The sequence below is a fragment of the Miniopterus natalensis genome, chromosome 7 (assembly GCF_054644295.1).
Source record: "Miniopterus natalensis isolate mMinNat1 chromosome 7, mMinNat1.hap1, whole genome shotgun sequence".
Classification (NCBI taxonomy): domain Eukaryota; kingdom Metazoa; phylum Chordata; class Mammalia; order Chiroptera; family Miniopteridae; genus Miniopterus; species Miniopterus natalensis.
In genome coordinates this window covers 11,006,746-11,034,520 of record NC_142087.1, presented here as the reverse complement: position 1 = coordinate 11,034,520, position 27,775 = coordinate 11,006,746, and the positions used below count along the sequence as shown (strand labels likewise).

General features: G+C 49.6%; 1 protein-coding gene across 3 annotated transcripts in view; it reads right to left on the bottom strand.

The window, feature by feature from the left end:
- The window catches only part of MTCL2 (microtubule crosslinking factor 2), an 81,920-nt gene that overhangs the window by 18,085 nt on the left and 36,060 nt on the right, over positions 1-27,775 (bottom strand). Inside the window, exons 4-15 of one of the 3 annotated variants that reach the window (XM_016219338.2) lie at positions 27,437-27,499; positions 25,556-26,737; positions 23,670-23,810; positions 20,812-20,937; positions 19,547-19,777; positions 14,943-15,047; positions 13,753-13,920; positions 13,148-13,399; positions 11,975-12,046; positions 10,905-10,975; positions 8,278-9,616; positions 81-6,076 (exon numbers count right to left, since the gene is read on the bottom strand). In XM_016219338.2, coding sequence (XP_016074824.2) covers positions 5,915-6,076; positions 8,278-9,616; positions 10,905-10,975; positions 11,975-12,046; positions 13,148-13,399; positions 13,753-13,920; positions 14,943-15,047; positions 19,547-19,777; positions 20,812-20,937; positions 23,670-23,810; positions 25,556-26,737; positions 27,437-27,499 — 3,912 coding nt within the window. In that variant the 3' untranslated portion in view covers positions 81-5,914. Of the gene's footprint in view, positions 1-80; positions 6,077-8,277; positions 9,617-10,904; positions 10,976-11,974; positions 12,047-13,147; positions 13,400-13,752; positions 13,921-14,942; positions 15,048-19,546; positions 19,778-20,811; positions 20,938-23,669; positions 23,811-25,555; positions 26,738-27,436; positions 27,500-27,775 lie in introns of those variants that run through there. The other 2 variants (XM_087818750.1, XM_016219340.2) reach the window with 2 other exon arrangements.

Genomic DNA, 27,775 nt, shown 5'->3' with positions numbered 1-27,775 from the left:
GGGGTGGGGTAGTCAGGTTTCAAATCTCCTGGGGGTTCCACCCACCCCACAGGAGAAATCAAAGGAGCCAAATCCATGGAAACTGTTCATATGACATACTTTATTTCCAATCTACAACCATTAAAAACCCTTTGTAAGTTTACACTGTACAGTTATTCTCATGTCTGAAATAAGACACAGGGGCAGGAAAAGCGGGTGGATGGTCCACAGTTGTCCTAGCACCCAATCCATCCTGGGAAGGAGCCTTTTAAAGACAGGAGTGAGGAGAAAAGAACAGTGGACAGGAGAGGCAGACAGTTTGGCCCAAGGATGCCCTTGGTCCCCTCCCTCCTGAAGACTTTTCCCTGGGCCTACGACTGCAGGACCCTCACCAGGAAACCAGGCTGGGCGGGAAGGGGGCTTCACAGTATTGGCAGAGGTTGGAAGGGGCAGGATGAAAAGGAAGGACAGCTTCTGGCTCTCTCTTCCCCAGTCGCTGGGGATTGGAGACGCTTTTTGGCACAATCTAAAAGATCTCTCTGGAGGTGGGAAGAGGAGGAGCTGGGGATTTAGAATTCTTGAGTTAGGTTCCTTTCCATTTGAAGAGAGGCCATGAGCCTATGGTGAGGTTCCCAAGGGATAAATGGTCAGGGTCTCCCCCCTCCCCCAGGACTGGCACAACTCTCCATAACCTTTTGTAAAACCCAGACAAGTGGGAGAGGTGAGCAAAGCTGGAAGCAAGCTAGGGGCAGGAAAAGGGAAAACGTGTGCCTTCCCTGTCCCCCAGCTTCCAGGAAGAGCGCATGGGTTTTGTTTGCGGGGCAGGTGGGGTGGGTTCCCAGTCTCTCAGGAGTCTAGAGTCGGTGCTTCCCACCTGTTCCTGGTCTGGGCAGGCCTCAGTCCCTCATCAGGCTGCACTAATTGCTAGTATATGTCAGCAGTTGGCAAACTCCTGTTTTATCAGAATTACCCAGAAGGCTTGTTAAACCTTAGCTTGCTGGGCCCCACCCCAGAAGTTCTAATTCCGCAGGTCTTGGGTGACGCCAATACTTTGCATTTGTATCAAGTTCCCAGGTGATGCTCTAGCTGCTTTGAGAACCTGAGGTACCCCATCCTCAGCAACCTGGTGCCCTAAGGCAGTGCCAGGGAGCTGGGCCCCAGCTGGCAAGGCCCAGCCTTAGAGGCACCAAATATCTGGGAAGCTGCTAGGAATAGTCTTGTGGTTAGTCCCCTGTGCAGAGAAGTAAACTAAGGCACAGAGATCAGGGGCTGAACTGTGAGGAGCCAGGATACTAGGGCCCAATGAAGAGAGGATGGTGATGCAGGACCCCAAAATACAAGGAATGCCTGGGGGCACAGTACTATATTTGGTCCTCACCGCAGACGTGAGGTAGGAGGACATTCTCCCCACTTTATAACTGGGGAAACAGAGGCATAGAGTAGCCACATGATCTGAGGCCAAGGTCATTCAAATTGGTGGCAGTTTTTTTTTTAAATAGTCACCTGGAAAACATCCTTACTACAGCAAGAAATGACACATGCTGTAAATTAGTGGCATAAGAATTGTCTCCTGGGACAAATATGCTTGCTTCCCATGGCTGAGTGATCAGAGTTATGGGACCTGATGTATTTCTCTTTTTACCATGGATGCCAGGAAACTCAAGAGTAAATTTTAATTGCATGATTATGGGAAATACATCAGATAGATTTGGAGAATGATAATTCTTCTTGCTTTTTGACTTTTACTTATGTCGTCTTATTAAAAAATTCTATTTCTGCTGTATTATGCCTCTGATTATAAGTTGCTTCTGACAGTTTTTGGAAATTCTCAGGGTAATTAGAACAAATCAGAGGTGGGTTGAGGACTAGTTCCCTAATTCCCAGCAAAGTGCTCTTTTTAAGATATAGGATCATGGTTATTGATTAAAAGAAAGGTGGCCTGCTGCTCAGGGCTGTGAACACAAAAAGTGGGGCCACCAGTACTCAGGATCTCCCTGGAAGTTTATTAAACATGTAGGTTCCTGGCCCAGAAGGCTGCATTTTGGACATGCCCTTAGAGGGTCCCCAGACTACCCTCTGGAACACACAGGTCCTGTGATTCGGGGTGGATTGCTTTCACGACTGGGTTGGGCAGTGGTATGCTCTAGGTGTCCTGTATCCACACAGAGGTCCCCGTTGGGCAGTGGGTCTGCACATCAAGGACAGAATTTGGTTTGGGGGAATCCAGCGGACCCAGGTTCTAGTCTACACTTGGTGACTGCCCAGTTAGGTGACTCTGGGATGAAACCTGCACCTCAGTTTCTTCATCTGCAAAATGGGAACACTAATCCCTATCCTGTCAAGGCTGCCTCTCAGAGTTGTCCCTGAGAGGTCTGAAAAAATGTGGGATGGGGGAGCAATTTCTAAACAGTACTCTAGGAAGAGTTTGCAGGGGATCATCATTATTATTAATGAAGAGGCAGTGGGAGCTTGGTGAGGGGATGGTAAGGCTGGAAGGGGGGACATTCTGGACAGGAAGGGAGAGGAAGGGCCTGGAAGTTTGGTGGGTAAAGGAAAACAGGCCGAGTGATAAAACTATAAAAGGTGCATGGGGCAGGCATGATGGAGCCATGTGGTGGTCAGAGTGTAAGAGGGTCAAGTTTTGAGGCCCTCAACTGTGTCACCTAGGAGAGCAACCGGTAGAGGAGTGTCTCTCAGGAGGCCATGGGGTCAGCCCACTTTGAGTTCAGAGAAAGTACGAACTCCTGGAGGTGTTTTGAAATTGGTCAGCCTTTGGTGGAGAAAGAACTGGGGGGAAGGGGCTGCTGGGAGACAGGGAACTGAAGCCTGTTGTCTTGTGCACACAGGGTCTAGAGCAAAGTGGGAGGATTTTCATTTCAAATAAGACTTCACGGCCCTCAGGAAGATCTAACTGGGCTATGAAAGAGGTCTGACAGGAGAAACATGAGGTCACCCAGTTTAGGGGCAGCCACGCCAAATGGTCTTCCATTTACCCCTAACCAGCTGGTGCCAACAGCATGGGCCCAAGCCTAGCAGTCTGTAGGGGATTAGGACCCCAGGGTTCCTTGGGACTTTGGTTGAAGGGTAGAGATGGGGAGAAAGGAGGAAGAGTAGGAGAGGAAGAGGGGAAAGAGGCAGGTGCCAGGAGTAAGAGGTGGGGGGGAGCAGGGAGGGGGAGAGAGGGAAGAAGGGCACGGTTCCTTCCTGGGGTCCCCGTGTTCCAGGGAATCCCCACTGTGGGTCAGGCAGTTTTCTGCTTTGGGAATGTTACAGAGACTTCAAAGGCATTTGAAGAAACAAACTTAGAAATTACATTCCAAAAGAGTAAAGTTTTTACAAACCAAACCCCCCACCCCCCAAAAGAAAACACAACCTGTTACTAATCATAATGTTAAAAATCAAACCCAACGCATATTTACATACATCTTCAACCCCATCAAGCCCACGTCCAGAGGCTTCCGTAGGAAATGACGAGTGGCCTTGCACAGTGGCATGCAGGAAGTAGAAACTGGGACTTTACTGAAAACCAAGATCTGGGGCTTCTGACCCTGGCTGGGGGCCAGGCAGCCAGGCGCTGAGACGAAGGTGGCAAGGACAATGACAAGGACGATGGTAAGGCTGAGCGGTCGGTAGGCCACAGGGTTCGGGTCTTACAAGGATTTCTCCCCGAGGCTGAGAGTGCAGACTCCGTGGCACTCTGCAGCTTGGGAAGGTGGCAGAAGGCCTCTGGTGGCTTGTGGCCTGTTGTAAAACCCCTCATCTGGAGATAACCCTGGAGGGGCCCCTTGACCTCTTGGGTGGGAGCACAGCATCCCAGAGGGGCCTGACCCACGGCTCCACTGGCCTGCCTTCTCTACCCATACAGGTCACTACGTGGCTGGTTGAACATGACGCTGTTCTGCTGACAGGGAATGGAGATGAAGGACTTTGGGTAACTGTTCCAGGTGACCCCACAAGGACAGAACTAGGAGCAGGTGGGGGTGCAGAGGCATCTCCTGAGTCCTGGGGGCAAACTAGCCAAGCTGCTGGCTTTTGGTCTTCCTCCTGGGGAATCCCACAGACAAACCATTCCATCCTGGTGTTCCTGCACTGTATGTCCAGCCAGTTACAGGAGGGCCACACCTCTGCATGTGTGCAGCCAAAATGGGTTCCCTGGCACCGAGGGGAAGGCCACCTGAGGCCTCCTCACCATACTTCAATGAGCCATGTCACAATCCACCCAATGGCTCAGGCAGCTCGCATGGGACATGGGGGAGGGTGAGCAGAGGAGTTGGGGCTGAGAGAAGAGCCATGACAGGTCATAAGGCTAAGAGAGGCTGGTGAAAAGGCTGGCAGGCTGGTGAGAACTGAGGCAGGCTGGCAGACACTCTCAGATCCATGTGCAAAGCTGCAATAAACATTCTCGAAGTTCAGTCCTGTTTTCCTGCGAATTCTCACTTGGGGAACTTGGAGAGATCTCTGTACTCTTGACAGAGCCTTAGTAATACATGTTTGACTCAAAAAAAAAAAGTGTCAGATGGGGGGAGGAAAATGAGAAGGAAAATGGCGAATGTTTGGGAAGTGGTGACGTGGGTCCAGCCCTCCAGCTGGTCGGAGAGCATTTATAGACTGCCAGGGGCCAGGCAAGTACCAGGTGTTGAATGAAAAGCAGTGCTCTGAGGCCAATGGTCAGTGATGTTGGGGGAGCAAGATGCAGGGCTCCAGCTCTGCTAGGGGCCCCCAAACCTGATCAGGAGACCAGAGGTTGGCTGCTGAGCTGTCTCATCCACATGGGAGACCTCACACCTGTCCATCGTGTTCAAGCCTTGCATTATCCCAGCGGCAATAATACATGTATTACCTCCAATAAATTACCTTAGGGACTTTGGGGTAAATTAAATTATTAAAATAAAGTAAAATCACCTTAAATATTTATAGTAAGAAAAATTCAAATAAACAACCTAGGCAAGAAATGTGTTTCCAGGCCCCAGTCTATCACTATGTCCTGGGGCATCGGCCTCCTGGAGTTCTACTGGGCCTGGCCTGACCAGCTGGGAGTCTCTTACTGGGAATATCTTTGCCCTCCACCAGCCACAGGATGTAAACACAGTGGAGATGTGGTGCCCCTCCAGGGTGCTGGGGAAAGAGGCCTCAGTGATCAAGGCAGTGGGCATTAGACATTTATCTGTGCACCAGATCTTGAGAGTGACTCTACCTATTTCTGTCCTCAAGGAATCTCCTGGGAAGGTTGTCACCTTGGCAAGGGAGGCAGTTCCAGTGGCTCACCGAACCTGAGCCCCACACATTCCCACCTTCCAGTCCTTGCTGCATTCAGGCTCTGGGCAGGGAGATCCAGGGCGCCAGGACTCCAAGCAGATGCTTGGCGCTGGCTACTGCCCTATCATACCCCCTAGAGTCACAGCAATCCAAAGCAGTGGGGGTGGGAGGAGGCGGCGGTGGAGGGAAGGAAGAGATGGGATCATGCCCAGCCCAGCTCCACCAGGAACCTCAAACTGAGTCCTAGGTCAAAGCCTACTCTTCTCACTGGTGTTTCCTCCCCATGAAGAGGGTGTGATTGGCAAGGATCATCTCCGTGAGCCCTTTCCTGAGGAGCATGGCCAGAAGTGTATCCTTTCCTCGGCTCTTCTGAGAAGTGGGTGTGGGTAGAACCAGGAAAGACTCTCCTTTAAGACCCAGGGATAAGCTCCCAATGGATCTCTCTGGAGACACTTCGAAGCAGTTTTGGTCTTTCTCCTACGCATTGTCTTTCCCTAGGGAGTCGGAGATTGCCACCCAGTGGTCAGCAGAGACCCCACTTTACCTGGGGATACAAAAGCTGTTCTCCAGCAGTGGTGCAGCTGCTGTCCCCCAGGGTGAGGTGATGCAGAGGGTGTGACCCTCCTCTCCGCAGGTTCCCTTCGGCTATCCATGGACTGGGCTGGTTGAGGCAGGGAGCTCAGCTGCTGTCACTCGCTGGGGGAGCTACTTTCTCTTCCCCACCCCAGCTGGACTCTGAAGGGTGCAGCCTGCACTTGGAAGGAGAGTGGCGAATGGCAGAGCGAGACGGCCGGGCGAAGCAGGAGGTGAGAGGCTGGGTGCTACAGTCACAAACAGCATCCTAGGAGGAGAGAGGGAGGAAATCAGGAGGAGCCAGGAGGTACTGGCCACCCAGGGGTTGGATGGCCAGCCAGGCAAAGAGCTGGACTCAGCCATGCCCAGGGACAAGTTCCCAAGGACTGTAGCCCCTCTTTGGACCAATTTCTTTCTTTCTTTCTTTCTTTTTTTTAAATGTTTTATTGATTCTTTTAGAGAGAGAGAGGAAGGGAGAGGGATAGAGAGAAACATCAATGAGAAAGGATCATAGATAGCTGCCTCCTACATACCCAAGCCCGCAACCCAGGCATGTACCCAGACTGGGAATGGAACCGGTGACCTCTTGGTGCACGGGTTGACACTCAACCACTGAGCCATGCCAGCAGGGCTGGACCAATTTCTTAAAATTGTTTTTTTCCCATTAGAGCAGTAATAAATATTCATAAATAACATTTCAGAATGTAATAAATTCTGGAATATACAGAGAAGTGAACATTGTCTGTGGTCCTACACATCAAAGTAAATTCTCTTCAAACTGCACACACATACATTTACCAAAATGACCTCTTCTCTTACAGCCTATGTTGCAATTGCAAAACATGAACACTTTTTTGTCACTATGTGTGTCAAAATCTTCTTTTTAATAGCTGTCTATTATTCCACTGAATGGAAATACCTTAATTTATTTATCCTGTTCTACTTTGATGTGCATTTAGGTAGTTTCTTTTTTTTACTCTTACTAACACATAGGGGTAATGGTTAAAAGTGCTGTTACAGAACTAGAATGCTCGGGTCAAATCCCAGCCCTGCCACTTACCAGCTGTGTGACCTCAGATAAGTTACTTAAATCTCTGGACCTTGATTTCCTCCTCTCTAGGATGAGGAACATGATACCTTTCTCAAAGTTGTTGTGAGGGTTAAATCAGATATTATGTGTAAAGCTTTTGGCATAGAGCTTATTAAGTACTTGATAAATGATAGCTATTTTTATTAATAATGCAATATATTTTTTTATACAAATACGTTTTCCCACCTCTGTGAATATTCCATAGGCTACATTCCTAGGAGGACAATTGGTCAATGAGTAGCATATACATTTTATATATGAAAAATATTTGGATCAACATTCAAAATACAGCCAGCTTTGTACCTTTGTTTCTTGATGTAGGTGTGATTTCATGGGTGCTTTATGTGTCAACTTTACCGGGCCGCAGGGTACCCAAATATTTGGTCAAATATTACCCTGGGTGCTTCTGGGGGGATGCTTTTGGATGAGATTAATATTTAAATCAGTAGACTGAGCCTGCTGGGCATGGCTCAGCGCTTGAGCATAGACCTAGGATCCAGGAGATCTCAGTTCGATTCCCGGTCAGGGCACATGCCCAGGTTGTCGGCTCAATCCCCTGTTGAGGGCATGCAGGAGGCAGCCGATCAATGACAACTCTCTCATCATTGATGTTTCTCTGTTTCTCTCTCTCTCTCTCCCCTTTCCTCTCTCTGAAATCAATATATATATTTAAAAAAAAGAGAGGAGAGGAAGACAAAGAAGCTGCTGAGGCCTTCGGTTCCCTGACCTCAGGTTCTGTAAGATATTCCACCATATCCCTTTCTGCGAAGCTAACGTATATGCATTCTTTTACTACTATACAAATAATCCCTAACGAAATCTGAAATTAATATCAGGAGTGAGGTATGCAGCAAACAATTCTCAGAGAAAGTGATAGCACTTAGGCATGGAGTCTTGGTGGGGTGGGGGCAGTGGTGTGCCGATAAATATTTAATAACTAGTTTTCCAGGAGTAGGGGAGCGGCCCTGATTGTGGCATTTGCCAATTTTCATGGTGTAAATTCTCCCACTGTGGCTGATCTCAAGGTACCAAGGTGATGTCACTGAACACAGATACACGCACAACTGGCTCTCGCAAACCACACGGGCAGGCTACAGCACACCATTGGGGGCAGGAAAGAAGTGCACACGCCCCTTTCCTGTGGGAGATGCTGGCAATCTTTGGTATGTGATGGCAAAGCAGCTTGTTAAACTCACTAGTCTCTTGGTATCCAGACCATGTGTCCTTCCAGGTTTTGGGCTTTCCAAGCCCCATCCCAGACTAGCACAAGGACTTTTTTAAACTCATGAACTATACTCCCTGAGTCTGAAAACCAGAAGAGCTTGGACCTTATAAGCCAACCCCACCTCACAAGAAAAAGGAAAGCCCCACCCACCTACCTCATTGGGAAGGACTGGGGTTCCATCTGCATCCCGAAGGACACCATCTTTCCCCACCTGGGGGAACACGGAGAGTCTGGCCTCCTCGCTGCTGCCTGACTTGGCTGCCTTCTTGTTCAGGATTCTGGCCATGCCCTCTGGCTGATGGTAGCTGGCTGGGGAGAGGGGCTCCGGCTTCTTAGTGCTCTCCTCCCCTGCCGTCGAGGTGGGGCTTGGGGCCCGGCCGCACACATTGCGGAAGAACTCCTGCACAATGCCGTACTTGGGAGGCTCGGGCTTGGCCCGGGCTTCGGGCACGCCCAGTTTCCAGACGGACTCGGTGCTCCCCGAGTGCTCCACCACACTGAAGAGGCTGGACAGCCCGTCATTGATGTTCCTCAGCACGGGGCTGTCCCGTGTGGTGGTGGAGCGGGCCCAGGCCGAGCCGTTCTGCTTGCCCTGGTGCAGGTTCCACAGGCTGCGGTCCTTGGCGCTGTCCAGCTTGGACACAGACCGCCTCTGGAGCTTGGGCGAGCCATACTTGGGTGAACAACATGGCCGCTCAATGCGCGAGTGCACCTTGTCCAGGGAGGAGGAGATCTGCTTGCTGCGCACAGACACGAGTGAGGAGCTGCGGGGTGACCAGCTCTTGCCATGGAGGCTGCTGCGGGGTGGCTCAGTCTGCAGGCCCACGCTGACCATGCGGATGGTTTGAGTGCCCACGCTGGCCAGGCCCACCGTCTGGCTGGATGTGCTCTTCACTTTTCTCTCCAGTGAACCTGAGCGCATGGCCTGCCGCACACAGTTAGTGATCTCCTTCATGTCGTCGCTCATGTTGCCTGATATCTCCAAGTTGTGCAGAGCTGCTGGGAAGCCAGGCCCGGCTGCCGAGGGGCCACCCCCTGAGCCCCCGTCCAGGCGCTGCCGTGAGAAGTTGCACAGCCACCGACCGTAGGAACTCTCAGCCAGCCCGTTGGCCTCTGCTGACTCTTTGGGCTTGGCAGTGGTGAAGAGGAAGCCAGGCTCGATGATGATCTTGCCCTCCCTATCATGGACCACGGGGACACCCAGGCGCCGGGCCACAGGGGGGCTGTAGTAGACACGGATGCCTGTCTTGTCGGGAGCCGTGTAGCTGCGCTGCATCTGCCTCCCTGCCGGGTCCTGGCAGGCCAGGGCACCCAGGTGGCTGCAGTCTCGTGGCGGTGCCTGGGCACCCTTCTCTGGGTCCACCGGCTGGGTGCCCACAAAGGCAAAGGCAGGGTTGTTGGGCAGCTTCTTGCCCCGGGCAGCTTCACTTGCAAGGTAGGGGGAACAGTCAAGCAGACTTTCAAACTCAGACATGGAGGAAACAGATTTGGTCCTGGGAAGAGCGGAGAAGAGTGGTATTAGTGGAAGACAACACACCCCAAGCAGGCACTCTGGTCTTCTTCCCTGGTTCTTGTGCTGCACCAGGGCTGGGACCACGACTGTCTGCTCACCTCTTGTCGATGTCACCGTCAGTGCCCTGGCGCACATCCCCTATGCACTCACACCTACACACCCAACAATGCATGCTCTGAGCATCTCGGGGCTTTTTCTTCTGACTACAGGAGCACACTTGGCCTCCACACAGAGGAAGCTGGAAATACCAGAGTTTATGCCCCTAGACAGAGCCCTCAACAAACAATGGCTGGGATTTGGTGGCCCCTTGTTGCTTGGGTGGGAGACATCTAAGCTGCATGCTCCGCTCGGGCTCCCAGAGCTCCTCAGGGAAACTGAGCTCAGGTTGCCCGTGTAATGATATTACCCCCTTCACTGGCTGCCTCCCCTTCCCTGTCTCATTTCCAGGTGTTTCTAGAATCCACTCCCAAATAAATGATTTCCACTCAAACCCTTGTCTCAGATCTCTGAAACAGGGTCTCAAATCCTTGTCTTTGCTTTGAGAGAACCCAAACTAAGACTTCAATAAATCTCCAGCATAGAGTTGGTACACATGTTGCCTGATGACTAAAATGCCAGGCATACAGAAATGGGTCTCATATGTCAGACCGTTCTGTCCTCCAGTAACTCCAGGAGACAGCTTCTATTATCCCCACCAGATAGAGATGGGACGCGTCACTCAAGGTCAGAGCGAGAAAGGGCAGAGGTGGAATTCAAACACCATGCTTGACTCCTCAACCCACCCTCCTGGCTTCGGGCTACTCCTATGGCCACTATGGGGTTCTGTTGTCCTCACTTCTTTCATGGGTTTCCTAACAGTGGAGACATGGTCCTAAGAGCCCTGGGGGGTCTCCCTGGCCCCGAGGATGCTGCTCAATAATTCCAGGAATGGAGTCCAGCTTGAGTCTCCTATCTACAGACATAAGAAGAAAGAACCTCAACAGGAGCTAAACAATTTCTTCCCCATTTAGGATATGCAGGGACCCCAGTTTTCCATGTCCAGAATCAAACAAAAAATCACACATAGGAATTATTGCCCCAAGTTTTCCAGCTCGTAAGTGGCTTGGGTTGCATAGAAACCCTATGTCAGTGTTCTCCCAGCTCTGCTGATGTACAGTGGTGGGCACATGGGGGGCATGGGAGAGAAGAGAGGCAAAGGGGTGGGGCAGGTGAAGGGCAGAGCAGGGGGTGGGGCTGCAGGGGGAAGTGGGTGGAGGGAAGGTCAGCACCTCTTTAAGCCAGTTCCCCCAAGCTCAGCTTCAGAAACGGCCTCCTTGTCATGGATCTTTTCACTGCGTGCCTGTCAAGGAACAGAGACAAGAAGGGTCAGTTCTGGCCACCAACATCTTCAGGGAAGGTGACAGGAGGTCACTGTGGGAGCTGACCCCAGACGTCACACCTGAATCTCCTCTTGTAGAACGGGAGTGATGTCAGCACTGATCTGGAATGCCGATTGGTCAGTTTCTGGCTACAGTGTACTTACCTTCCCCATAGGTATGTGATCCAGGCTTGGTCAATGGGAGCTCTGAGAACCCCCATTTAGAACTTAATCTGAATGTGGTGGCAGCTCCCAGTGGCCGCTGTTCAGTTGGCAGTGACCTGAAGGTTCCTGCTCTGGGCCTGTCTCACCCTGGTTCCCAGAGCAGGTCCCTGGGGGACCATTTTCCAAACCTATGTCACCATCCCTCTGGAGCCCCTAATAAAATCCTCTCCTGCCTCAGTTCCCCAGAATCAGTTTTTGTCATAACCAAGTCTCCTGACTAACACACCGCTTCCTCAAGCTGTCATGAGGATTACACGGGGTGATGCAAAGGGCCTGTCTGTTTGGTTACTTGAGGTGTTGCTATCAGGACAATGCAGCTGAGGCTTAGGAGCAAACTTCACCCATGGGACCTAACTGATTTCCACAACCAGGGCTGGGCTAAGGCAGAAAATGTGATTCTCATTTTACCAATGAGGCAACTGGGGCCCAGCGAGGGAGAGTGACTTGCCCAAGATCACATGGCTATTTATAGGCCCTGCTATTCAGAAAGACACATATGAAACCAAAAGAGGGCAAGGGGTCCTGGCCAAGAATACACAGACCCAGCCCTTCTCCCAGCTGGCAGAGGGTCCTTCCAAGTCCCAGACCACAGGCTAGAAACATGGGGTAGAGGCCCCAGGGCTGAAGAGCCCAAGGTACAAGGATGTGGCCTGTGGGACAGAGTTAGCATTCTCCTTGTCACATCCTCCCCAACTGAGGGACTTCCCAGTGTAGCCAAGAGCCAAAATAACATGGAGGGCCTGCTACCCTACTCACCTCTTTCCAGCTGTTGTCCTGCTTCTCCAAGTCCGAGTGCTTTAGGACCCACGGGTCAGCAGCCTTCTGCAGCTGGGCAAGGGCAAAGAGGGCAGTTGGTGGAGGGCACAGGGGGTGAGAAGGGCCCCACTCTATGCTGGGCACTCCCCAGGCTCTGCTCTACAGCCCGGAGAACCCAGGTCATGGACTAGAATCCACCTTCCCAGTGGGCAGCAGCTCTGAGTCACCAACAAGGTGGACTTGAGCAATGATCATAAAAGCAGCCACTTATGGGCATCTTTATAGATGAAGTCCTGATTTATGTGGTATTTAATAATATACATTATAATACAGTTGTTACTACTATGTGAATTCATGCTACAATTTCTGGCAGCTAAATCAGCTAAGCAGCAGCTGCATCACATCAGGGTGGTGTCTCCATTCTAGGATCGCTAAAGAGCAGATAAACTGAATGACACCAGCCTCTACACCCTGTTGTGAACAGCTCTCTATGAAAGAGGCAAAGCGTAAACAATACGTACATTACGACTCAATTAATGATTAAAAAAAAAATCTCTGTGAATATAAATTTAGCAAGAAAGGGAGGAAGTGGGTTGGAGTATGCTTTTGCAATATTTGGGTCTTATATAAAGATGAAGTCCTAATTTATGTAATTAAAATAAAAAGTAAAACAAAGGAAAAAGCCAAAATAAAGAGGGGACCATAGCAGCTTGCTAAGCTGGGTGCATGACGTGAACTGTAGTGGGCGTAATGTTCAATGATTGCTTTTCTTATGTCCCTCTTTTGGTCGGAGGACTCCAATTTTTCCATGGGGGCCCACCCTTGGTTCTTCCCTCTTGGTTCCTGGGTTTTGGCAAGCTCCAGGGGTGGGCACATGACTCACACCTGGCCAATCAGAACCTTGTGGAAAAGGAAAAGTCTTTCTACTGCAATCACTAAGCTGTGAGAATATGAGCACAAAACTAACAGTGGCCATATTTAAGGACAGCTTGCTTAAGGAAAAACACAGAGGAAAGCAAGTTTGAGAGACTGGTAGAAAAAGACCTAATTCCTACTATATTCTCTGAGCACCTGGATCCAGCTATACCTGAAGGAGATCCTCCTACCCCAGGCCTTTTCCTACAGTGACTCCCCCTTGTGGCTTGAGCCAGCTTGGGCTGGGACAGGCCTCACCTGGCTCAGGCGGTTCTGCAGCTCCTTTACCTGCTGCTCCACCTGCTGCTTCTCACCCTGAAGCCGCTCCACCAGCTGCAGCTTCTCCTGGCTCCAGTTGCGCTCGCTGATCTGCAGCTGCCGAGTCAGCTCCATGACAGCGCTGTAGGACTCAGCCAGGAGATGCTGCTGCTCCTCCCGCTCCCTCTGCAGGGCGGCCTTCCAGTCGGGCCCTGCCCGCTCCCCAGCGCCCTTCCCAGCCTTCAGGTCTATCTGTGGAAGGAAGAGCAAACTGGGCGCTGGCATCAGGAAGCCCCACCTCTCTGCTCTCCTGCCCCTTTTCCCTCTAGGACCCCAACAGGGGGCTGGGGAGAGAGTTCTCCTAGAAGGACCCCTCACTCAGAACTAACCCCTCCTCCCAATCAAGGCTTGTGGAACTCTTTCTACACGTCCAGCTGTGTAACTCTAGGCAAGCCTCTCACTTTCTCTGGGTCACAAGGTGAGGTGATGAGGTTCCTATGCTTCTAGGAGCATGGCTTAGACACCCTGCTCCCAGATTCGACAGCTGAGGGCTGGGCTGAGGCAGCGGCAAGGCGGGAGATATCTCTAACAGGCGGGAAACTCACCTGGGTGGTATGACTTTTGAGCTCTGCCCGCTCTGTCTCCCACGTGGCCTTGGCCTTGGCAAATTGCTGCTGAAGCTCAGTAAGACCACGGCGTTCATCCCGGAGCAGCCAGCACAGTTCCTTGAGTGTCACCTTCATGTCAGCCAGTGTCTTAATGTACTCATTAGGCTACAGACAAGGGCGAGGCGTGGGTCAGGAGTATTTGGAGGGGCTGCGAGGGGAGCCTGGGCTGGGAACACTTACCCAGAGTCCAGGCCAGACTCCTCAGGGGCTCAGGGAAGTCCCATGCCCTCTCTAGGTCATCTCACCCATGAAATTTCAGCCCTGAGTCATCTCAGTCCTGGCCACATCCAAGGCCAACATGTCAGCCCTGGCCACATCAGAGACCAACATGTATGCCAGCCTCACATAAACAAAAACCTTGCCATTACAGCAACAATAACTTGGCCTAAATATGAACCGGGCCCTGGCTTCTTTGAGGCCCTGCAGTGTCTAGGCTGGGGACCCTTCTCCTTGCCCAGGACGTCTCTCTGACCCACCGTGGGCCAGATAAGGAGTATGAACCATGGAGCTTCCCTGACTGCCTGACTCAGTCTCAATCTCTTCTCCTTGGTCCATGACCCATGCCCATTTCCCACCCGTACCCAAGCTCACTGAATGTGCCCCAGGAGCCTGACCCCATTGTTCTCTCTATCCCTGGTTTGATTTGAGGGTTCCTGACCCCAGACCACAAAGTCCATCTTCATATGACCCCAGCCTGATGTCCTTATCTCCACTGTGTACATCCCAAGATCCAATGAATCCCAGAATACATTGCCACACCTCTGCATTCACAGTTCTCTTGGTCCAGAATGGTCTTTTCCCCATTCTCTATTAGGCAAACTCCTGTTCATCCTTCAAAACCCACCACCTATGACCACTTCTCTGTGACACTGTCTACTACACTCCAAACAAAATTAATTGTTCTCTTGACTGTGACCCCACAGTTCCATCATCTGGCTCTTTGTTACTGCCATGGAATGATGTATGTACCCCACAGCACTGAGCATCTGGGGCCAGCGATCAGGCAATAACCCTCTGTAGCTCTAGTGCCCAGTACAAGATAGGTCAGAGAAGGTAGCAGGACGTGATCACTAATCAAACAAAGAAAAAAATGGACAGGACAGGACTGGGAACAGGATGAGACAAACCGTGTTTTGGGTCCAGCTGTCCCCCACGCAGGTCTTGTTATCAGAATGCTGGGCGTTTAATTCTTCTTCTTCCATTAGCAGGTACAGCTCCTTCATGCTATTTACCTATTTTTAAAAAACAAACCAAAAAAAACCACTCATTGGGGGTGGGAGGGCATCATGCCTGAAGGTCTGACCCTTAGGAGGAAGGGATTCAGGCTAGTGGCCCAGGTAGAAAGTGTACTAAACAGCCAGGCTGGAAGAAAGAACAGGCTTTATGGTGCAGGATGACCCAGAGGCACCCAGCTCAGCACTAATTTCCCAAATTTTAACTTTGACCCTTGGGCGCCATCTAGGCCGAGGAACACAGCTGAGAGTCAGGCACACCGGCTTCCCACCATCTTTCTGCCCTAAACACCATAAGGCATCCCTGAGAGCTACTCAGAAATTACATGTTGTCAGTCCAGGCCAAGGGAAGCACTGCGGATGGCATAAGATACGAATACCACCATGATTGTAGAAAACGGAACCAAAGGTTTGGGTAATCAGAAGGGAAATGTCCTGGGAGGCAGGTTTTGTTGCCGATGGAATCTGGGCAGGATTCCTAAGCCAGCCAAGCAGACCAGGGTACTAGTTCACAATAGTAATGAAGCAGAAGGAAGCCACCTTCTGACCGGGGTGCAAATTCATCCTTCATTCAACAAATATTTACTGAACGCCAACTGTGTGCCAGGCCCTGTGTTCAGAACTGGGGGTACACCAGTGAGCAGGACGGACAAAACACCCTGGTCCCCTTTTGCTTCTATTCCAGTAACAAGAAAACAAAAGAGTATGTGAAATGTATGAAATGTCATTAAATACATGGAATGTCACATGGTAACAGGTGCTATGGAGAAAAAGAGAGCAGGAAACGGAGCTAGGATGTGCTGAGCATGGTGGTCAAGGACAGCCTTAGAGACAAGGTGCACTTGCACAGGACCCTGAAGGAGGTCAGAGAAGAAGCCGTGAGCTTAACTGCAGGTTGAGAATTCCAGGAAAAGAACAAAGCAAAGGCCCTGAGGGGGAACTTATCCGTCTGAGAAAGCGAGAGAAGTACAGGGAACAAGGATGGCTGACCAGGCCACTACAGGGACTTTGGCTTCTACTCCGGGAAACATAGTAGCAGGGAAGGACTATGAGTTGAGGGGTGACACTGGCCTGACTTTTAGTGTCACAAGATTCCTCTAGATGTTATGTTGAGATAAAGGGTAGCAACAGAGCCCCATATCACACAACTCCAAGGGGTACCATCCACACGGAGTACATGCTGCCTGGTACTTCCCTGCACCAGTGCGAATACAAGATGCTTGGTGGAAGGGTGCAAGGGCAGAAGCAGGGAGACCAATGAGGAGGCTACTGTGACAATCCAGACAAGATGGAATGAGGCAGTCGGGGAGGCTCCCGGATAGATTGGAGGGGGAGGGGAAGTGCAGCTGGGTCAGATTCTGAATAGATCTGAAATGTGCAAAAAGGGCCATTTAAGCCATAAAGCCTGGATGAGCTCCCAAGGGAGTACGTGTAGAAGAAGGAGAAATGCAGCCTGAGGGCTGAGCCCTGGGACTCTGACATTCAGAGGTCAGGTCAGAGAGAACTGGAAGGTCCAGCCAAGGACACTAAGAAGGAGCAACCGTGAAGTAGAATAAAAACCAAGAGCGTGTCCTAGAAATCGAATGAACAAGGGTCCTGGGTCAGGCAGGCGCTGAGGCTGGAAATATGCTGGGGAGCAGGGCCTAGATGAACAAACTCCCCACTTCAACCGCTAGTCATGAGTATTTAAACATATAGCCTTCTAACTACATACACAGGTACAAGATTTTTTCTCTGAAATCCTTGGGGCCAGGTGTGCTTGGAATTCAGCATTAATCAAGATTTAGAAAGATAATATGTCACCCATGATGTACACTGTATAACAACCCTGGCAAAGTCTGGCGCAACACCCGTGCTCCAGGACACCAGTAATTCCCCTACAAACATATGAATATTAACATGAAATGGGATAAATAAAGGTTTTGCTGTCAAATGAATGCAATAATCCACTTAAAGCATTTAATACAGTGCCTAGGACACTATAAATACTCAATACATAAGGGCTGCCATTCACATAGACAGTTTTAAATCTGCATGTGTGGATATGTATATTCTTTAAAAAGTATGAATAAATATCAAGTTTTTTATTTATAGTTATATATGTTTTATTATGTATTTGTTTATATGTATTTTTATACATATGTGCTTTATATCATATTATATACATACATTATGTATCTCTTTTAACCTGTATGTGGTTATGTTTATATCTTACTATGTCTTTTTCAATAAATATGTGTATATTTCTATTAATTATAGGCATATATATAATTTTTTATGCTTATAACTTATTTTTTTTCTAAAGTAAGTTTCTGTTTCTGTTACTCCAATAAATGGAAATGGCTACAAAGATTTTCACCAAATATGGAGAGTTTGCCTGAGAAAAACTAAGTTAAAATATAGGTTATGTGTCCTGTAGGCAATTCACTTTGGAGGGTGTGGGGGAGCATCTTCCCTAGTAGCCAAAATAGCTTTAGCTATGGATAACAGTACAGTGGTTTTCCCCCACAAAAAAATAACAATAGGAATAACATATGATCCAGCAATCCTACCTCTGGGCATATATACAACGGAAATGATATCTAGCTCTCAAAGAGATATCTGCACTCCCTTGTGTCCACTGCAGCATTATGCACAGTAGCCAAGATATGGAAACAACCTAAGGGTCTACTGATGAATGAATGGATAACGAAAATATGGTATATACACACAATGGAATATTACTCAGCCATAAAGAAGAGAATCCTGCCATTTTTGACAACATGGATGGATCTGGTTTATGCTAAGTGAAATAAGCAGGACACAGAAAGACAAATACCACAAGATCTCACTCAAAAGTGGAATCTAAAAAGTCATATAAGTAGCAGAACAATGGTTGCCAAGGGCAGGGAGGTGGAAATGGGAGATGTTGGTCAAAGGGAACAAAGTTTCAGTTATGCAGGATGAATAATTCTGGAGACCGAATGTACAACATGATGACTACAGTTAACAATACTATACTGTACACTTGAAATTTGCTAAGAGAGTAGACCTTAAGTATTCTCACCAGAAGGAAGGAAGGAAGGAAGGAAGGAAGGAAGGAAGGGAGGAAGGGAGGGAGGGAGGGAGGGAGGGAGGGAGGGAGGGAGGGAGGGAGGGAGGGAGGGAAGAGGAAAGAAACCGTAACTGTGAGATGATGAACATGTTTGCTTGATTGAAGTGATCATTTCATAATGTAAACATGTATCAAAACATCAAGTTGTATACCTTAAATATATGCAACTTTTTTTTTTTTTTAAACTTATCTTTATTGATTTCAGAGAGCGGAAAGGAGGGGGAGAGAGAGAGATAGAAACATCAATAATGAGAGAGTCATTGATCGGCTGCCTAGCCCACAACCTGGGCATGTGCCCTGCCCGGGAATCGAACCCCGATCTCCTGGATCCTAGGACGATGCTCAACCGTTGAGCCACGCCCGGCCGGGCTATGCAACTTCTATGTGGCAATTATACCTTAATAAAGCTGAACAAATGTGGTTTATCCATAACATGGAATATTATCCTTAAAGAGGAAAAAAAATTCTGCAATATGCTACAACATGGATAAACCTTGAAGACATTATGCTAAGTGAAATAAGCCAGTTACAAAAGGACAAATACTGTATGATTCCACTTATATGAGGTATTTAGAGTGGACAGAATCATAGGGTCAGAAAGTAGAATGATGGTTGCCAGGAACTAGGGGGAGGGAGAATGGGGGTCCACACTAGTTTAGTGGGTCCAGAGTTTCAGTTTTGCAAGATGAAAAGAGTTGAAGATGGACGGTGGTAATATGGTTGCACAACAATGTGAATGCACTTCATTTTCAAATGCCACGGAAAAGGAAGTAGACAGCAGGCACTGGCTTCAAACAGGAGGCTCCAGGTGTCACAAAGGGGGATGCTCAGGGGGCAGCCATGGTAGACTTTTGAGCTGCTTCTCATAGGGGCACTTCTGTGTCAGATACTCCACAGTGAGGTCCATTTAATGATGATCAGTGACTCTCCCAAGAGGCCCCTGGGGAGGAGGCTAGTGCCTGGGAGAACTATGAATCCCACTGGGGGTGAGGGAAGGGGACTCTTGCTACAGATTCGGGTCTAACCATCATCCCCTCCTCCTGGTGCATTGGGTCTACTCTTGGGGAAGGGGGACGGATTATTAAAATCACCTAGCTACTGTTGCCTGCTGAAGACTCTGAGGTTTGTTAAAAAGGGAAGTGAACAAGTATTAGCTACCTACCAGCCCCCAAAGAGACTTTTCCTGCTGAGGCCGGACCAAGTCTGTCTTCACAACGGTATCCCCAGCACCTGCCACAGCGCCCAGTAAAGAGCTGGTTCTCACAAACAGATGCTGAATGAAGCCTGCAAGCTCATGGCTTGTATGAGCCTCAGGGCTGTGGCAATGCCAGCTGGGTGTCCCTCTGATCCTGTTTCCCCCATACCACCCCCGTCCCAGTCCCAGCCTGTCGCAGGGGAATCATACCTCAAGAAAGTCATCCCCTTCGTTGGGCAAAACCTTGCCCTGCCGCCAGCGCTTGAGAAACCACCTGAGCTTCATGAAGAGTAGTAGGAAATTGTGCTTGAACTGCTGGGACTCCTGCACCAGCATGTTCTTCTCCTGGCTCCAGAATTTCTGCTCCAGCCTGCGCTGGAGACTCAGGCTCTGCAACTCGAATTCACGCCTCAGGAGCGCCCTCTGCTGGTCCTCCTTCAGCTTTGAGGGGAACAAGAGCGTGAGCAACCCAGCTGTCTTCCTGGGCACTACCACCCCACCCCATTCCAGGCTTCTGACAAGGGCAGTGAAGACAATCTGGGTGGTGCTTGTTGGTGATCCCTGCCAAGGATTCCATCACTAGAAGCTCATTTGGCTGAGGTAAACACTACCCTCTGCTACTCCAGGGAAGGGGAACTCATAAAAGCAGAAGCAATCAGTTACTGAATCAGTGAAAACAGCTGGGATTTGAACCCAGCTCTGTCTGATTATAACCATGACATAATCTACTAAGCATGTAATGCATGCCAGTGTTTGACAGGAACTCATATTTAATGAGGAACCTGGGAGGGTGAGTAATGAAGGCAGGGAGGGGTGACCCATGTGGAGAGCAAAGGGCTTGCTGGGAGTGAGGAAGGCTGAATACATGTAATATCCTAGAGAAAGCAATGCTGTGTCATGGCTGAGAGGGGCCCAGAGAAGTGGATTAGAATCCCAGCCCTACCTTGCCTGGATGTGCAACCCTGGGCAAAGCACTTCAGCTCTCTGGGAATCAGTTTCCCCATCAATAAAATGGGGACAGAGCATAAGGGAAGACATGAGGATTAAAGGACATAATGTGTAAAACATGCACTGCACAGGCCTGATGTACAGTAAGGGCTTATTAAATGCTTTCTATTAGCAGGACTATCATCTTGATTACCAGCCAGGCCTATGGCCTTTTGGCTACAGGTTTTCAGCTCTGATGGGGGCAGTACTTCCAACAGATGGGAAATTGAGACCCAGGGAGGAGACAGGGTTGGCCTGACGTCACTCCAGCAGCCATTGACAAGCCCGATTCCAGCCGAGCCCAGCCCAGCTAATGCGTAATTGCACGCACAGTGACACCCCACAACTGAGTGCATCAAGGGGCAGGAAAACTTGGGTTTCCCTGGCATTTTTGCCTTCTGAAGACTTGTGGACCTTTGAGGTTTCTGCCTTCAGTTCAGGGAAGGGAGGCTGGTGTAAGTGTAGGGAGGGCAGTGAGCACCACACACCTGGACCATTTTCTGGTTGAAGTTGTCAGCCTCCTCCTTCCGCAGCTGCCGCTCCTGGGAGAGCTGTTCTTGCAGACCCCGGAGGCTGTCGTGGGCCTCGGCCAGCACCAGCTGCAGCTCCTTGATCTGGGGCAGGGATGAAGGACAGGAATAATGAGGCGGGAGGGAGCAAGAGGAGGCTTGAAGCTGTGGTCAGAGGATGACAGTGGTAGGGGAGCAACAGCTGTCCCAAGTCAGACCCAAGCTGTCCTCAAGTACAAATCAGGCACAATAGCTGACCCTATCTCAGCAGGTTGTAATGATGATTAGACAAAGCAGTGCACACAAAATCTATTATAATTTTAACTTGGTAATGTCTCTCTTAGAAATTTACTTGAAGAAAATATACTGTGGAAACTGAGTTTGATATGCAAAAATGTTCATTGTCTCATTGTTTTTAATTGCAAAAGTTTACAAACAGATAATAATGAGGAGGATCAATATGTGTTTAATGGGTCTATACAAAGGTAAAAATCCATTAACTATACTCTTAAGGATGGCGTCCTTTATTGTATGTATATTACCATATTACTGAATGTATACTGTTATTATGTTATACTTCAATAAACAGTTTAAAAGATATATATCTCAATAGAAAAACATGAAGGGCATGGACACAGTGAATGTTAACAGTGGTTAACCATGTGATAATCTTGTGCTCTTGGCTATCTTTACATCTTTTTTTTTAATGTATGTGCAGAGCTTAAGCTTTTTTATTTTAAATATGTTTTTATTGATTTCAGAGAGAGGAAGGGAGAGGGAGACAGAAACATCAATGATGAGAGTCATTGATGGGCTGCCTTCTGCATGCTCCCTACTGGGGATCGAGCCTGAAACTTGGGCATGTGCCCTGACTGGGAATCGAACCCTGACCTCCTGGTTCATGGGTTGACGTTCAACCACTGAACCACACCGGCTGGACTCTTCTTTATATCTTTATGCAACGGTGCTTAGGGACTTTGTTGTAGCTATTTGCTGTTAAAATAACTATGTAATAAATTCTTAAACAAAAGACAATAAAACTACATTTTCCGGGGAAATTGTGTTTATCCGTATTTTGGTTAAACAGGCAAAGCTAATCCATTCTGTCAGCAGTCAGGAGGGTGACTAGAAGAGGACCCAGGGAGCTCCTGGGAGCAGGTCATGCTAGGCCATGCTGTTTACTCATTTGCTTGCTGACAGGAGTGTTCAGTTTGTGGATGTTATTTGAGCTGTCCACTTACAAGTGCTTTTCTGTATGTACGTTATGCTTCACTTAAAATTTTTTTAAATGTATTTCTAGTAACAGGGAAATTTTTATGCTGTCATGTTAAGCAGGAGGGAAAAAAAGGAAATGTCAGTTCCATTCTTACATAAAACTTCTCAGGCGTGGCAAGATGTCCCTCTGTGAAAAAATACACATTTATTATCTGGCCAATAATGTGGAAATTTAGCAATGGAAGGCACTGACTTGAAGTAAATTGGTTTTGTATTAAAAATCCTTGCAGGGCTAGATCTGCTGTCTCTGGCATTCTCCCTGAACTCAGTACCCAACACGGTGCCTGGAAAATTGTAATTGCTCAATAAACAGTGGGTGAATGAAACAGTAACGGAATGCATGCAGGAAATTATTTTCTCTGCAGATGAGCTGGCCTATTTCCTTTTCTCAGAAAATGAGAACCAAGTTCCTCAAGATTTTTCCCTTTTTGCCATGGCTGCTAAGAAACTCAGGCCCCTTAGAGAATTTGGTCCTTCAACTTCAAGGGGGCTACTCACTCTGCATAGGTGCAGACTGGCCTTCCTGGGACTCCAAAACTGCCTTCCCAGGGATGCTCAGTAGAAAAGGGTGCTCAGGTTGGGGCTCTCCATGGTTCAGGAATCTCAGGGAGGTCCCACCCAGTCTACAGGAGCCTTTCCCTGCTTCAGGTTCATTATGAAGTGCTAAGGAGAGGCTCAGTAGCAGGCTTGGGAGGGGCTCAGAACCAACTCAGAAGTCCTCAAGGACCAGAGAATCCTGGCAATTCTACAGCCACTGCCAACTCGAATCCTCCCATGTTACAGATGGGAAAGCTGCAGTCAGATTAAGACCTTGCCGTGCCCAAGGTCACACAGCCACAATGCTAGGTCTCCTGAGGCCCAGTGATGTGTCATCACCCCCTCCTGATCCTCACCCAGTATGGACCAGCCATAAGCTAAGGCTTTTTTTGTATATTTAATCCTTTCAACAACAGTATGAGAGATCACTTTTATTTTAAAGGTAAGAAGCTAAGGATCAGAGAGGTCCAGTGACTTACAGACAGTATATAGTGGACCTACGATTTGAGCCATGTCAGCCTGACTGTAGAGACTGCTGCCTTCCTGTATATAAATTAGTGGTTCCATTAAATGCCACAAATTACTGACTCCCAGAATTTAGTATAGGAGAAAAAAAAATTAATTTCTTCAACTGAGTTTATAAGCTTCCTTTTATTAGGCCATGAGAATGGCCCAAACTTCCTTGTTTCCCTTTTTGTCCTGGCTTCCAGGAAGCTTGAAACAAAATGGTATACTCAGCCTGGCTGGTCAGGGCACATGTCCGGGTTACAGGCTCGATCCCCAGTGGGCGGCGTGCAGGAGGCAGCCAATCAATGATTCTCTCATCACTGATGTTTCTCTCTCTCCCTCTCCCTTCCTCTCTGAAATCAATAAAAATATATTTAAAAAAAAAAAAATTTTTTTTTAATGGAATACTCAAAACCCATATCATCACCGCTAAGATTCCCCATGGATCCCATTGCTTTTGGGAAGCCCCAGCCACCTTCTTCCTACCCGGCCCCCTGCTTGCTCAGGCCTAGGCCCACCTCAGAGGCGTAGGAATCATTGTCTTCAGCTCGGTAAGGCCTGAAGCTCCGGCTGGGGTCAGGCTTGGAGTCCAAGTCACCAGTGCGGAAGGCCTCTCGTATCCTGGGCTCCCATTCAGGCAGGTCCCTGAAGTCAGGTGGCTGCACCCAGAGGCACAGGCAGAAGAGACCACAGATAACCAAGGGGACAGGCCCAAAGGGTGCCAGAAACAACCCCACCCAGGCGTCTGGGCTCCATAAGAGGCTTTGATCACCCCCCTGAGGGATGGGACCCAGATGGACTCACCTCTGTAGCCCAGCCCTGGTTAGGGCACTGCAACCACTGAATGAATATTTGTTGAAAGGATGAATGACTAGGTAAGTGGTAAGTAAAACATTGATTCTGTGAATGTCTGTCTTGTGCACAAACCTCTGAGCCAGCCTCAATTGTCCTACCACATGTGTGGCCCAGCTCATTCCTATCTCTAGAACAGGGGTGGAGAACGTTTGGCCTGAGGGCCCTATCATTTGGTCTGGTGCTGCCAAGGCAGCTGTAGGCAGGACTTGAAATTCAATAAATCTAGGAGCTTTATTCATAGCTAATTTTAACACTGATAATTTTGTATGGCCCGCAAATGATGTTATAAATATCCAAATGGCCCTGGCAGAAAAAAGGTTCCCCACTCCTGCTCTAGAAGAGTCAAGAAGGGGACCTAACAAGGGGTAGTCCGCTTGCTTAAAATAGCAAGATCAAGCCAGATCAACAGGGCACCAATTAAAGAAATTATGGCACCACTACGCTGTTGTACCTTGAAAATGAAAGAGCTAAATCTTTCTGTACAGACATGGCAAGGCCCATCCCATTGCTCCTAGGGTAAAGCTCCAACCTTCCCGATGCTCTCTGTAGTCCAGCCTCATTCCTTCTCTTAGTTCTTGGACACACCATGCTCCTTCTGGCCATGATGCCTTTGCACAGGCTGCTCCCTCTGCTCAGAACACTCTTCCCCTGGTAACCCATCCTTCTGATCTCAGCTCAGCTCAGAGGCCTTCCTCGACCCAGGGTTTAGGTCAAGTTCCTTGTTCACTGAACCAAGTACCTTTCCTTGCGAGCCCTCATCTCAGTTTGTCATTCCACATTCCTTGACATCTTTTAATTAACATCTCTCTTCCCCACTAGATGATACAGGCGGAGGTGGGGGTGGGGGGGTGGACAGGACTCATATCTGTTTTTGCTTAACATGGTACCTCCAGCACTGAGCACAAAAAGTGTATGAACAATAAATACGACATCATAAGTAAATAAGCCAATAGGTACATTACATGAGAAAAATAAGTTGTGTGGTAACAAAAGACAATTTGGGTGAAAACAAATATATAAGAGTAGATGTAGAGAAAGATTTAGAAGGGCATGCTGTGGTGATGGAATATTCTAGGTCTGCACTACCTGACACATGCAGCTACTGAGCACTTAAAATATGGCTACTGCAACTGAGGAAATAAATTTTCAATTGTATGTAAATTTTATTAATTTAGACTTAAGTAGCCACATGTGACTAGTGGCCACTGCATTGGCCAGAGCTGCTCCAGACTGTTTAAAGCAGTGCCCAGAGGGAGTGAGCAGCAGTGAGGAGGAGGCTTTTGTTTTTTACTCAGGTACTCCTGAAACACTGAATTAAGAGGCTACCCTTGGGAGCGGGTGTTGTGGCTAGAAGGGGACATGAGGAGGGGTTTCTGGGGTGTTGGTCATGTTCTAGTTCTTGTTCTGTGTAATGATTATATGAATGTGCTCACCTTGGAAAAATCCTAAGCTCTACACCTGTGCTTTGTGTAGCTGTCTGTATGTTATGGCTCAGAAAAAAAGTTCCTATCAAAAAAAAGTAACAGGACCTGTGGCTGGGACACCTTACCTGGAAGTCTGAGCCAAGGTCTTTGGCCAGAAGAATCTCCTTGGAGGGCCCCTGGGAGCCCAAGGGGGTGAGGGACGAGAAGAGCTCTTGTGGCTCCTTGGCAGAACTCCCGAGGACCACATCTGCCTTCCGGGTGAAGGTGTTGAGCTCCTGCTGGAGCACGCGCAGTCGAACCAGGATAGCATGGATGAGCTTTGTGTCCCTGGGGCCCTCACTGTTGTCAGGGGCCTCATGCAGCCGAAAGTCAGCACACTCATTGTCCAGGTACAGGCGGAGGCCAGCGGAGAAACCGTTAGCATCAGCCACCAGGACGTCAATGGCCTTGCTGACCAGGACAGCCTGCTCCCTCAGACCAGGCAGCGCCTCGGCCTCCCTGGCTCTGCAGAGCCGGGTGGCGTGGGGGCCGTGGGCCTCGCCAAGGGCAGCGGGCACGCACTGGGCAGAGTCCCCCGCCTCGGCGTCCGTCTCCAGCATGGGCCGCGTTCTCTGGCAGGAGGCAAGATCGCAGCGCTGCAGGTTGGACAGGAGCACGCGGTTCTCATACTGGAGCTTCTTGACCTTGCCACTGAGCTCACCGATCTGCAGTTTGGCGGCCGCCAGCTCCTCCTGCGAGGGCTCGCTGAGTACGGAGCAGCTGTCCTCCGACAGTGTCACATCCAGCTCGTGCTCAGAACGGTACTTGGCCAGCTCGCTCAGCAGTAGCTTGTTCTGGTCCTCGAGTTCGGCCGAGGAACGCCGCAGCAGCTCCGCCTCCTCCTCCACGAACTGCAAGTGCCGCCGCAGCTCTGCCAAGCTCTCCCCGCACTCGCTGCCACCCAGCGCGGAGAAGGCCAGGCGCGCCTCCGGGCCCCCACCATTGCCACCGTGGTCCTTCATGTCGTCCATCTCGGCCCGCAAGCCTCGGTTCTCCACCTCCAGCTCCACGATGCGGCGGCTCAGCAGGTTGGCCTCCTCCTCCACCAGCTTCAGATGCACCTTCAGCTCGGTCTCCCGTGAGTGGGGTGCATCTGCCAGCTCCTCGGCCGACAGGGCACTGTCCAGATCGCCATAGAGTGAGCGGTACTTGAGCAGCTCCTCTTTCATGCTGTCGTTCTCCTTGACCAGCTTGGTGAGCTTCTTGCACATGAGGGCTGACTCCTCCTTTGCAAAGTGCAGCTGGCACTTCAGGTCTGCGCTGTCCTCCTGGGGCCCAATGGGCACGGGGACAGAGAGGTTAGTTTTGGGAGACTCAATATCAGCCACAGCATTTCCAGGAACACCAACTATGTGCTGGGGACACAGGACTGAAGCAGAGGAAGCCTCAACCCTCAAGGAGTTGGGGGTCCAGAGAGAAGCAGAAAGGGGAACACTGATAAAGCAGCAAAGATGGAGCACCACACATAGCCTGGGAAGTCCAGGAGGGCTTCATGGAGTAGGCGACATTTTTTTTTTTTTTTGCCAAGGTAACTATTGCTGTTACTACCACTACCTACCACCATTACTATGATAGTTTCCTCACCTGTAAAATGGGATAATAGCACTCCTTCCCTCACAGAGCCATGGGGAGGATTAAATGAGATAATGTATGAAAAGTGCCTGGCACCCTGAGAATCCGGGCCCACCAAAGGCTAACTGTATTGTACACCTGGCCTATGCTACATATAGCATTTTATCTATTGAAGTGTGTGAGCATCACGGGTTCAGGGCATGGTTTTGGGAAGTGAAGTGGGCGGTGAAGCTAAGAAAAGGAACAAGGAACAAGGAGAGGATGGGGTAAAAGCTGGAGAGGGGTGAGCATCAGTGGGGACCCCCCCAGGCCACTTGGAGTTAGGCCTTAAGCCTTAAGACTAAAACCTGCCGGTGGTGGTGGCACTGGCGGCTATGGGAGCTGCTGGGAAGTACCTGCACCGAAGGCTTCTTGTCTGTCTTCCCCAGGGAACGGGTTCCTCTTTTCTTCAAGGAATGCTGCAGGAAGATTTTAAAAAATCAGCACTGAAAGCTCATGAGGGTGATGTGCATCCAAAGAGAAGTCACAGATGCTACGGTTTCACTGAGGGGCCCTCTCCAGCCCAGCCCAGCCCAGCCCAGCCCAGCCCAGCCCAGCCCAGCCCAGCCATCTCCAGGCCTTGCCCAGTACCACCTGCTGAGCCAGAGGTGCTCTCAAGACCACCCAGAGGGTTGATGATGGGGGACAGGCCAGAAGCACTTGAGATGATTCTGAACACACCTGCCCAGGGTGCC